The sequence below is a fragment of the Polyergus mexicanus genome, unplaced genomic scaffold (assembly GCF_030449975.1).
Source record: "Polyergus mexicanus isolate NDT 795.1 unplaced genomic scaffold, iyPolMexi1.0 SCAF_6, whole genome shotgun sequence".
NCBI lineage: Eukaryota > Metazoa > Arthropoda > Insecta > Hymenoptera > Formicidae > Polyergus > Polyergus mexicanus.
The window spans coordinates 7,270,311-7,283,683 of record NW_027223326.1 but is presented as its reverse complement, the minus strand read 5'-3'; the positions used below and the strand labels follow the sequence as shown (position 1 = coordinate 7,283,683).

Sequence of the window (13,373 nt, the reverse complement as noted above, 5' to 3'; positions counted from 1 at the left end):
TCTAACAGTGAATTATAACTTGTACATTATATCTGTCTAATACACCGAATATAATCGAAGAAAAAGAATAATCTTAATAAAATCTCAGGAAAAAACTAATTATGCAATTTTTCTAGGAAAATATTACGATATCATTGCATTTGCGCTTTCGACCTTATATTTGAAAACGTATCGCACGTTGTGTGTGCTTTTTAATTTCAATTACGAAAGATAATTTATATTCAATACACAATAATAAATCACGCATTTCAAAGGCCATTTAACTAAAACAATTTCTGGCAACACAAACAAGTCAAATGTAAATTATATTTATTTATATTTTTATACAAATAATTAAATTCTTATCTTCGGCAAGAATATAATTTACCAATCTCTTTTAAATTAATATTATCGTATCATTAATTTCATATACGCAAGAATAATGCAGTTTCGCGCTTGTACGAGATCCGACTCGTTAACGATACATAAACGAAACCAAAATTGCAATTACGTTAGCCTGGAAGGTACATACACACGTTGGTAACTTTATAGAAAAGGGTCAAACAACGCCTGGGGTAGCGGGGCAGGTGCAGGGAAACTCATAATTAGATTGTTAGCTAATGGGGACCACCGCATGCAAATAAGTACGCGTGATACTACGCACAAACTGGCGTAAGGCATTCACGTGAGAGCTTCTCAAACAAGAGAGACACCTCTATCCGAGTCTATTACACATGTGTAAAGAGTGTGATACGACAATATTTCGAGTGAGGAAAATTTGATCGAATTGTTAACTTCGATAATTAAAGAATCGTCTGTAATAAATGTCAAATCAAATAAAAAAAAAAAAAAAAAATCGTAAAAATTAGTCCAGTTCGCTGTTACGAGAAAAAAATCCAGATAAATATTTTATGAAAATATATCAGTTAAGAATATACTCGAATATAAATATTCTAAATTTTAATTTTTTTTTGTAGAAATCTAATTTTTTTATAATATTCAAAACAATATGCGTATTTTGATATATTACACTACTAATCTTATGTATTGTATATATTATATTTTCGATTTAGGATTTAAGGCTTACAATTAGATACAATGAGAGAAATGCGAAATTAAATATAAGAAATTTTAAAAGAATTAAACGGAATTAAGCCCATATCCGATTATGCATTAAAGATTGAAAGATTGAAGATTGAAATCTGATCAATCGGTACGAAAAAATTTTAATTCCTTTTTCGTTCGGATTATATAGTTAAATTCCAATCTTTAATACTGATGATCTTAAACTCTTTTATAATCTATATTAAGAACGCGTATACGAGAATAGATCGTAATTTAAAAGGATACGTAGCAATAATTGCAGGGGTATCGAGCAAAAAAAAAAAAAATTACGGTGCTATTTAATTAATAAACCGTATCAGATTTTCACTTGCAACGTAAAGCGTTTCTCAAAATGAAATTCTTAAGCTTCGCTTTATTAAAATTAATAACATTTGCTCAAGGGTGAAAAGCAAAAAGAATGAAGTGAAAAGCGAGAAGAGCAAAGTAAACTCTCAAAGGCATAATCGTATCGTAATAAAAAAATATTAACAACGATGTATATTTTTCGTTGAATTTAAAAAAATAATTGCAGAAACAATAAATCGCCCATCTTCTTATATTTAATTGCATTATTCTTGTCATACATATATGAACATATTCCGTGTAAAGTAATGAATTTTAATAATTTCTTAAATCCTATAAATGAAGCAAAATTATTTAAAATAAGATTAGAATTTAAAAAATACTATAGCAATATTATTTATAAATATTAACAATTATTCGTATTTTTACATATTTATCTGGGTATATAATAGAGATTTCCTCGAAAATTTCAGATAATCTGTCTTAATATCATCAGAAAAAAATGTAAATTCAATAAATCAGAATAGAGAGGATCTCTATTCTGATTTATTGAATTTATATTTTTTTTATTAGACGAATAAATAATGACATACAATACTTCATGACTCCTCACTCACGTCTAGGAAAATAGAAATACAAATTGCGTGTACAATATTTTTACAGATATTTGCATAGAAAAAAAAGAGACAAACGTTACTGGCAAGAATTTCCATTTGCTTCTGATATGTGTCTGTGTCTTCGAACATCGCCAACAGTGGAAATTGAATATTTGATTAACAATTCTTTCAGTTCACGATTCTCCATTTCTGACGCGCGCTTACGCATCTGCCACGAAGCTGCCGATATATTTAAACACAATACATCAAATTTAACTCATTGTCAGAACAAATCTCTATTGATCTAACGATAAGACAATGCAAACAAAACAATAACATTGATGCTCGATTTATTCCTGGATAAAAAATTATAAACGTGAGATCCGCATTTAGTAGCTAAATAATCGTAAATAATCATAATAATTTGTGACACGAAAAAAATAATTCAATATAATATCGCACAATATACAGGGTGTCCCATTTTAATCTCCTCAGGCAAATATCTCAAAAACCAAGCCCGGAAGAGAAAAATGTTTCAGACAAAAGTTGTGTGGCTTCAAGGGGACCATAAGACGGTGACAATGATTTGACCTTGGAAAATCATTTGAAGGTCATGTGAAGGTCAACTTTAAAATCTTAAATGGAAACCCCCATTTTTTATTTAGTATTCTCGTAGCTGACATCGAGAGCTTTCCAAAACACTATAATAAAGTATTTTTTTATTAAGTCCTTTTTGGGTTATTTTATATTTTAATCTGACATATTTTGATATAAAAAATTAAATATCTCGTAAAATATTTAGTTTTTGATAATCTTACCGTAATACTTCTATGTACAGAATAATGAGACAAATCAATGAGTATAAAAAGAAAATTGTTTTTAAGAAAATTATTTACGATGTATTTTTTTAAACAATTATTTGTTTGTTTTTTTTTTGGCACTAATTAATTTGTCTCATTATTCTGTACATAAAAGTATTACGGTAAGATAATCGAAAACTGAATATTTTACGAAATATTTTATTTTTTATATCAAAATATGTCAGATTAAAATATAAAATAAGTATCAAAAAGTACTTAATAAAAAAATACTTTATTATAGTGTTTTGGAAAGCTCTCGATGTCAGCTACAAGAATACTAAATAAAAAATGGGGGTTTCCATTTAAGATTTCAAAGTTGACCTTCACATGACCTTCAAATGATCTTCCAAGGTCAAACCAATGGTACCATCTTATGGCCCCCTCCAAACCAAATAACTTTTGTCTGAAATATTTTTCTCTTCCGGGCTTGATTTTTGAGATATTTGCCTGAGGAGATTAAAATGGGACACCCTGTATAATTTCCCTTTTCTAATAAATAATAATTCATTTATTACAAAATTTATTAATGTCATCGAAAATGTGAGAAAGTTTATAATAGTAAAAAATGCAATTTTATATACAGTGAATATATAAAGTGTATTTCTATTTCACTCTCATCTCTCAAGATTCACATCCAATACCATTATATCTATTTCGTAAATTTCGTAAATTTTAGATATTCTCATATACATCTCTCCCCGGATCCTATGGTATCCCTTTGACCTGCTGCTTTAATACGGCATTAGAGAAAGCTAATTGGGAAATATATACCTGTTGCATCGGATACGCTGCGCTACCGACGAGAAGATCCCATGCCCACGCGAAGATTCGCGCGCAAATGTGCATTGACGTGTCACCGTCAACTTAATAGAGCCTGCTGCCGGCGATACTCTCCTGTCGTCGACGTCCGTTGCCGAGGTTAAGGCGATCTCGCATGGACGCAGGACGACGCTTTGGAACGTAACATGAAGGTAGCCGTGTGCGCGTCACACGTGCGGCCACGCTGCGATAAACGTCACTTGCGTCGACTTTCACGTCGAAAAAGTCTCGTCGTCCGTTAGATCGTCAATTTAACCACGCACTCTACATTTTTGTTATATGATACTCTAAGAGTATCGAAGAAAATGGAAATATTTGTGTGAAATATCTTTCACAGTATGTCGCTTGCACGACGAGAAACAGCGACGAATCGTTTCGACACGATGACGGGTCTCGCTTCGGCTATACGTACATATATCGCAAGCCGAATAAATAAACTTCGAGATGAAAAGCCGGTGTAACACTGCATGTACGTTGTAATAGTCACACATTTGTCACCCCGACGCGAGAAAATCGCGCGAACGACGTCTCGTTTGCAATCACGGCGCGTACGAACTACTTGTTGATCAGCGTCCCAACAACGACTACCGCGCACGATCCGCGTTTACGTCATGAAGCTGGCGTCAATTCCGATAGGTTAATCACTAGACCTTAATAATTGGCGTAGCCAACGGCTACCCTGAATTCAAATTGCTACAGATAAATTTTACTCTCTAACGGCGATAGAAGCACCACGATCACGATAGCTATACGGCGTAAAAAATTGAGCTATCGATGCTTTACGGATGCGAAATTTACGGAATGCGATTTGCGTGGGACATAACGATGATCCTACCCGGTGCTTCTCGAGACCCTGATCCGAATAGATACCGTGACGACAGACCCCGACGAGAGACCGAGCGATACTGAAACGTGAAATTGCGCTCGTGCCATCTACACGGGCCAGAGACGCGATCTCGCGATAAGCATTGCATAGGTACCAACGTGCAATCATAAAAATGACATTTGTCAAATCTAGAAGAACAAAAATATTCTACCCGATTATACATAAATATATATATAGACGTCATATTTAATTTTATTATTATGTACATACGATACTGTACGTATTATTATATATGTATATGTTGTAGCGAGATTACATAATTCGTCGTTTTACAAAATATCTAGGCATTTTATAAAGTCACATTTTCATGAAAATAAAATATTTTACAATATGGTTAAGAATATTTTTTTTTTTTTTTTTTTTATAAAACGCTAACAAGCGACGCATTGTCAAACACAACGATCGTTTTAGATTCTGGCTGGTTTATTTTGTATAACAGCCATTTATAGAAAATTAATAGGTAATTTATATTATAATATTAATTGGTAATTATGTGTATTTTTAAATGAGAAAAAACTTGTATGAACGCTTGTTGTGTTTATTGTATTTATAAATACTTGTTGCATTATAATTGTCATTATAATTATACTTGTTGTAATTATTAAGATTTTATAAAAGTAAGATAAATAAAATTCTCGAAAATAATGTTTGAAAACAAATAATAAGAAGAAATATAAGAGTGAAAAAATAATTTAAATAAAAAACACATTTGTCACGACTATTTTATCAAATGTAACATAAAGTAAGATCGCGCCGTTCATAGAATGATCGAAATGAAGCAGCCAGAATCTAAAACGATATAAAAAGAGACTAAAATTCTTAGCCAGATTGTAAAATATTTCATTTTCAACTATGATTTAATTATAAAACGACGGATTATGTAATCTGGCTACGACATATATATACACATTCAAATTTAAAAGTTTGAAAAAGATTAAAATATATATCCTTTTTTTATCCTATTTTTAATTTATGTGAATCAAAATGTTTAAATAGTTTCGTTTAAAATTTAACAACCTAGTACTTTGGGGTTAGGTTTATATGCACATAAAAGAACTTTAGATACTATTTAATACTTGTCCTCCTTCAAATAATCTCGAATAGTCAATTAAAAATGAATTTCGATGCTAATTTATGTCAATATTTCTATTAAACATTAGTTTATTAATTAACTTAATGTTATAAAAACTATTACGGTACATTTTATAACAATCGTTAATAATTTAGAACAATGGACTTTCTTTTATATTATACGTTCATAATTATTCAAACTTAATTTTTCTCTTTCTTGACATAAATCGAAATCAAATTATTTAACTAATACAATATTAATTTAAAAAATTAAACATATATACATATGTATATTTGAATAAATATGTCTAAGAAATTGAGTACATTTTTTTTTAGAAAATATATCCAATTTTCTCTTTCTATCAGAGAGAAAAACATTGATTTTAATTTTGCAAATATAGTATAATAAAATTTAATATAATTTAAATAAAATATAATTTATATTATAAGTAACAGGTCTTGTTATTTTTGTTCCAAAGGTTTATCATCCTTTATTTATTTAGATGAATTTTATTATATATTATATATTAATATTTTTGTATATATTTGTAACATTACAATAATTTCAATTAATTCATTAAATTAAATTAGTTGAACTAATTAATTAAGTAAAATATATTCACTCTTCGATTATCTTATATTCTTCGAATACCTTTATGTATAATATATATATTTAAATTAAAAAAAAAAAAAAAATTTTAACAATATTGCTTTAATATAAAACAATCCAATTTCTTACAACTCTCGTATAAATGTTGTATAATACAAAACAACTGTAAAAACCCATCGCCTTCGTTGCCAGCTTATCGTTGGTAGAAAGATGACAGATAAGATAGTATATCTGTCTTCTTCTATTATCCGAAACTAGCCGAAGCGCCGAGCTCACATATACGTGATTTTCGCTTGCGCGTTATCCCTTCCACATCTGCGTGTTGCAATCATAGATTATATGATATAGACTATATATATATATATATATATATTTGATTGCAACGTGTTGTTGGCATCACTGGGCCTAGAGAGAAGCCTGAGAAGGGCGACGCCGCTGTTTTTCGTGAGACCGTTTCCCTAGCTGGTATAGTGGCGCTAACTAGATCCACTTCTAGAGCCGGCGGAACTACATGGCCAGATCCACTTTTTGATGCTATGGTAAAACGATCGATTGGTGTATGTCCATGCTAAATACATTGTGGATCAAAAGTGCGGATAAATATTATGTGGATTTATTAACATTCTATTAGGTGCGCGTGATGTTTTGTCATTCTAATATATACAGCAATAATAAATTATAATTGAATTATTTTTATGTATGCGCATGTAAAATGAAATAAATTTTCTTAAATAAATTTTGATTTTAAATAATTTTTTTTCCTAAATATAACGTATAGAAGACATATCTACAATAAATTGCTTTTACTTTTTTCTTATTCTTGAAAAGTATTAAGCATTTTAAACATTATCAAATCATATGCTTTTAATTTAATATAACTTATTATTATTAATTCTTTTTTATAATTATATTATTTGATTAATTTTTTAATTTATGAATTTAGTTGGATGCATTAGTGCGATACACATTAAAAAGCTATTATAAACAAATTTATATACGCATAATTAATTATATTTTCCTATAGTTTTAATCGTGTTTCATTGTCTTGTAAATAGTTTTAATTGTTGACAGCGTTAATTAATTTTTTTCACGTTTATTCCCCGGTGATACTATCAGCTGTCAGATTTTCGCAAAATATCATAAAATGTAAAAAAATCGCCATCTCTTGCGCAATATTGTTTTTTTTTAAACTGTTAAGAGTGTTTTTTCTATCTTGTGGAACTCCTGCCGAAATTTTAATTGAAAGATCGAAAATGCAAAAATAATACTTTTCTCAGGACATTTAGATATGTATTTATACGACATTAATTTCATAAACGACTAAAACTCCCTTCTCTTTATTATTGTCTTTTTCACTTTTAATTTATTTAAAAATATCAATATAAAAAAATAACTACAATCCCTTCGACCTATCCGGCATAGATGGCCCTATCGGTAACTTATTAGCATTTTTGAATGAAGCAAGTTTAATCGCTTTGAGAGCGATTAAACCCAATTTACGATAAATATATATTTCATCAAAAATAGGTTTCGAGAGAATCTGATTAATATAATGTACATTCTCCGTTTTTGACTTGCTATTTTATCTTTAAAATACAAGATTCTTTGCCCTGATTTATCAGTCAAACGCTTACACCGAAATTTCAAATACTTACAGCTGTTTGGTGCTAGCCAGCTATTCCAGGGTCATAAAGTAGATCTACCCCTCTTCTTCATAGAAGGCATTTAATTTTGTTGATTCGTCCTTTCGTGTGACTCAATTATTCTGCATCCGTGTAATACATTGACGATTATCTTCTCTCGTCATGCGACGTTGCCAGCTTATTCGGAATTTGCTAGTATGTCAGCGACGTACTAGCAAATTTCATCTCTTTTTCGAGAATGTGTCGAATTTTAATACATGCGCACAAATACAGGGGATGTTAAAAAATATAGAATAAACCTTTCCTAATAATTGTTCGGATTCATTAAAATCCGAATAGGCGCGAACTCGAAGGAGCGCGCTTCGTTTTCTACCTGCGCATCTATCAGATAAACAATCTCTAACTTCGGAAATTTTTCCAACTTCGACATATATTTTAAGAATATATTTTTAAAATCTCTAACTTTCATAACATATAAAAAAAATCGATTTTTTTTTTACCCAACAACCGACAATGTAGCCTTTAAAACAATTGCATTAAACGAAAGAAATAAAAAGCAATCAAGAGGCAGCGCGATAATTTGTCCGCATATGTTTCATTATAATAAAATCATATTTGTATTAAAAAATCATTAAAAACGAGTTTTTACAGACGTTTTTGCGCTTAAGTTAATCGACTTAAAGTGTGACTATTTTTTATCTTTGCTAATACGTTACTGCATTAAATGATATTTTATCGTGTATGTATATGTGATGCACGTTAGCGTATACAGTGACTCTATATACACATAGATCTCAATGTAACTATATATTCAAACTTTCAGTGAGGCAGTTCTTTATTGTTGCACGCCACTCGAGACGTTTAAAAGCTAATTGCTTGAATATATTGAGCAAGATACTAAATTACAAGGTGAGCAAGATGTTCGTTCTTTTCAGTATCGTTGCTGTAATCGTTCCGATACAATCAGACGGACAATCTTTACCGAAACGATATTATAATAATCTGTACGGTGTTGAGAATATATCGAATCTTTCAAATTTATTCGAGATGGGTATCGGATTCTTGAACTTTCTGGAACAGGGCCAACATTATCTAAATCAGGAAATACCGGACACGATCCCTGAATACGGAGATGTATATGATTTTGTGGTAGTTGGTGCTGGCACGGCCGGTGCCGCGGTAGCCGCGAGATTAAGTGAAATTCCTCAAGTCAAGATATTGCTAATCGAAGCTGGATCCAACGAGAATATTCTCATGGACATTCCGATAGTCGCTCATTTTCTACAGCTAAGTAATGAGCTTAATTGGAAATATCAAACAAAGCCATCCAATAAATATTGTCTCGGTATGAATAACAATAGTTGTAACTGGCCTAGAGGAAAAGTGATGGGCGGTAGCAGCGTACTAAACTATATGATTGCTACCAGAGGCGGCGCCAAGGATTACGATCGCTGGGCTGAAATGGGGAATAAAGGCTGGGCTTACAAAGATGTTCTCAAGTACTTTAAGAAATTGGAAACAATCGATATTCCGGAATTACAATCGGATACTACATATCATGGAACTAAGGGACCATTGCACATTAGCTACCCGTTATTTCATACACCATTAGCAGAGGCTTTCCTAGAAGCTGGCAAAGAGTTAAAATATCCACTAGTAGATTACAACGGAAAAAACATGATAGGATTCTCATATCTGCAGAGCACAATTATGAACGGCACCCGCATGAGCAGTAATAGAGCATACCTATATCCCATACACGATCGTAAAAATCTTTACGTGACTCGTCAAAGTATAGTGAGAAAAGTGCTAATCGATCGTCGTAGAAAACGTGCAATTGGTGTGGAGTTTACTAAATATGGTCGGATTATTTCCGTATTCGCCAGCAAAGAAGTGATATTATGCGCAGGTGCAATTGGATCGGCTCAGTTGCTAATGCTGTCCGGCATTGGACCGGCTGAACATCTTTCCAAACTCGATATAGATGTTATCCGAAATGCACCGGTCGGAGAGAATCTAATGGATCACGTGGCCTTCGGCGGACTGACGTGGACGGTGAATGAATCAGTAGATTTAAAAACGCAGACCATATTAAATCCTACTTATCCGTATATGGCGGATTTTCTAATGAGACGATTGGGACCATTAACAATTCCGGGCGCATGTGAGGCTCTCGCTTTCATCAATACTAAGCATCCAGAAAAACGTAGCGGTTTACCGGATATAGAATTACTGTTTGCCGGTGGTGGTTTCAAAGGAGATCCTTTTCTTCCGATTATAATGGGTTTGAATACGCAAATGCTTCAGATATGGGATAAATATCTCTATAGACACGGTTGGACCATACTGCCAATGCTGTTGAGACCAAAGAGTCGTGGACGGATAAGATTATTAGCTAACGATGTTAATGTTAAACCTGAGATAGTGCCAAATTATTTCGATGATGTGGAAGATGTCAAGACAATGATCGCCGGTATTAAGGCTGCAATAAAGATCGGTCAAACAAAGGCGATGCAAACATTTGATTCGCAATTATGTAACGATACTCTTCCCGGATGCGAAAACTACAATTATGATTCCTTTGATTATTGGAAGTGTATGATCAGATTGATCCCACATACCATCTATCATTACTCCGGTACTTGCAAGATGGGACCGAGGGAAGACTCAACTGCTGTTGTTGATCCCAAATTAAAGGTATTTGAAAGATACACTAAAGTATTTATAAAGAATACAGTAGATTTTGTGATCTATAATGTGTTTATATACATATTTATGAATTTACATAGCAATGTTCTTACAGGTAATCGGTGTTCAAGGACTGAGAGTAGCAGATGCATCCATCATGCCCGACATTATATCGGCGCATACAAATATACCTGTTCATATGATAGCCGAGAAAGTGGCAGATATGATCAAGGAAGAATGGGGATACTTGAAACAGTAGGTTTTATAATATTTTACGAAATAATTATATCACAGTTTTCATGCAAAACAACTTTTATTTAAATTATCTTTTTAAATTATTTTTATTAATTTTTTTCATATCATATTTAAATTAAAACAATTTATTTTGTTATTACTTGCTATATTTAAATATGTTACAAGAAAAAACACAGAGATTAGAGTTACAAAAAATACTATTTTCAAAAAAGTATATTTAATGTTTAAAGAGTCATTCTGTCAAATTTGTTTATTGTAAATATCAAGAACAGAAGAAAAAAGATACATATATAAATACGAATATCTATATGTATAAAATATAAAAGAATATTGTTTTAAAGAAATAATAAAAGTTTTTACACGAAAGAATAATACTGTAATTTTTCGACTCTGATAATTTTTTTGTACTATATTTCTTATTCAATTTACTAATTTGCAATCAGTAGGTTATAAGAGTATTCGTATCTTTTCAATCATTAACTTTAAATAATAGATATTTAAAAAAAAAAATAATGTTACACAATGTATATTAAAATTTTGCTCTTATTAATATAAACTTTATCAAAAAATGTGACAATCTGATGTAAAAAAATATAAATATAAATAAACATTTAAAAACCAATACATATTACAAAAATATCTACTTATACTATTACAATCAATATCAAACAATTATCGATCTTATTATTCATATTTTGTTGAATTGCTTTTAGATTTGAGAATATTTTTTAAACGTAAATTTAATGTCAAGCTATATATATATATATATATATATATATATATATATGTATGTATTTATTCATTATCATTGCAAGCACGTGAAATATGCATGTAATAAAAAAAATTATATGGAGCTCTGATGCGAGGAGCTATGCACTAGTGAGTGCGATAAAGTAATTTCAGATTGAAGTCGATTTCAAATGATTTTATCGATTTCATGAATACTTAAGCAATTAGAAAACCATATTTTGAAATGTAAATCATACGATCCGATCAGTGATTTCTGAAATCATTTCTGATTCTACGTCATTTCATACTGATTTCAAAAGTTTAGGGATTTCATTCTGATTTCAAATTATTTCAATGATATATATATATATATATATATATATATATATATATATATATGATTTCGATTTTGATTTTATACGGAGTGCTTCAATGATCTTTTGAATGAATAGCCCCTCGCTCTGATGTATAAGACGCTCACGCGTCAAACAAACAAAAATTCTCAGTCCAAATATATTATTCAAGCACGGTAAGTATTACGTGAACGAAACGAGAAAGCGCATTTTTCCAATGAGTCTTGAAACGGAGAGTAGTTGGCCACAAGCTTCCGAAGCGACAGAAAAATCATCATACTTGTTAGAGACAACATCCTGACGACTGGTGTAATGAAAAAGAGAACAACATGTGAAAAACAAGTTCTTAGCAGCTCGTTAAGGATACGTATTACCGGATTACAAAAGAATTATATAAGTTTATGATTGCAGTATGTCAGAGAATAATCAAAGATATGAGAAAAAGTGAGAAAATAATGATAGGAATATATTATGCACGCATTAATATGCGTTTTAAAAACTGAATTACGGTACGTAATATTCATTTGTATATGTTACCATAAATTTGACTAATTTAGCAATTATACATAATACCTAACCGATAATTATACATAATGATAAAAGATTTTAGTAAATCTTATCTAATTAATATAAATCTCTCTAATTAAATTTTGTATTATAAATAAATATAATATATAATTATATAAATATAATATATAATTATAATTCTTTAAATAAATTTTAAAATTATTGGTAAATATGATTATTTCAATGATATTTATCACATTAACCATCTGTATCGATAATTTATATATTATTGCCGTAATTTATATATTATAAATAATTACAGTAGCATATATTTCATAACTCATTTCACTTTCGTGGACAAAAGTACGATCGCTTCATATGACTGTGAAAAAGCATTCGTTAGAAGTTGTGTATTCATATGAAGGAAAAAGGTCGATATATATTGTATATATACATTTTAAAAGACCCACTCAAATATCTCAGAAACACTGCGTTAAATGGAAAAATGTTTCAAACAAAAGTTGTGTGTCTTCAAGGGGGCCATAAAACGGTGACAATGATTTGACCTTGGAAAACCATTTGAAGGTCATGTGAAGGTCAACTTTAAAATCTTAAATGGAAACCATCATTTTTTATTTAGTATTCTCGTAGCTGACATCGAGAGCTTTCCAAAACACTATAATAAAGTATTTTTTTATTAAGTACTTTTTGATACTTATTTTATATTTTAATCTGACGTATTTTGATATAAAAAATAAAATATTTCGTAAAATATTCAGTCTTCGATAATTTTACCCTAATACTTCTATGTACAGAATAATAAGAGAAATTAATTAGTGCCAAAAAAAAACAAATAATTGTTTAAAAAAATACATACGCGCGCGCGCGTATAAATATATCAAGCATACATGCCATAAACTGTTATATAAATGTATTTATAAAATTCCCACAGAAATAATGATATCAAAAA

At 30.4% G+C, this 13,373-nt stretch overlaps 2 protein-coding genes across 3 annotated transcripts in view; one reads left to right on the top strand and one right to left on the bottom strand.

Moving 5' to 3' along the window:
- The window catches only part of LOC138933909 (uncharacterized), a 92,634-nt gene extending 88,087 nt beyond the window's left edge, over window positions 1–4,547 (bottom strand). For both annotated transcript variants that reach the window (XM_070297118.1, XM_070297117.1), the window contains exon 1: window positions 3,614–4,547. In XM_070297118.1, coding sequence (XP_070153219.1) covers window positions 3,614–3,688 — 75 coding nt within the window. In that variant the 5' untranslated portion in view covers window positions 3,689–4,547. The remainder of the gene's footprint in view (window positions 1–3,613) is intronic.
- Window positions 4,548–7,650: 3,103 nt separating this feature from the next.
- On the top strand, window positions 7,651–11,247 carry LOC138934340 (glucose dehydrogenase [FAD, quinone]-like). The gene is made up of 4 exons (XM_070297964.1): window positions 7,651–7,662; window positions 7,886–7,949; window positions 8,695–10,568; window positions 10,675–11,247. Exons 1-4 carry the CDS (start codon window positions 7,651–7,653, stop codon window positions 10,816–10,818), a joined length of 2,094 nt encoding a protein of 697 aa, XP_070154065.1. The 3' UTR covers window positions 10,819–11,247.
- Window positions 11,248–13,373: the final 2,126 nt, after the last annotated feature.

Excerpts from the sequence above, each read along its gene's own strand:
- LOC138934340 (XM_070297964.1), top strand. Across the intron at positions 7,950-8,694 it reads ACCCCTCTTCTTCATAGAAG|TGAGGCAGTTCTTTATTGTT; the intron begins GCATTTAATTTT and ends TCAAACTTTCAG. Across the intron at positions 10,569-10,674 it reads TTGTTGATCCCAAATTAAAG|GTAATCGGTGTTCAAGGACT; the intron begins GTATTTGAAAGA and ends ATGTTCTTACAG.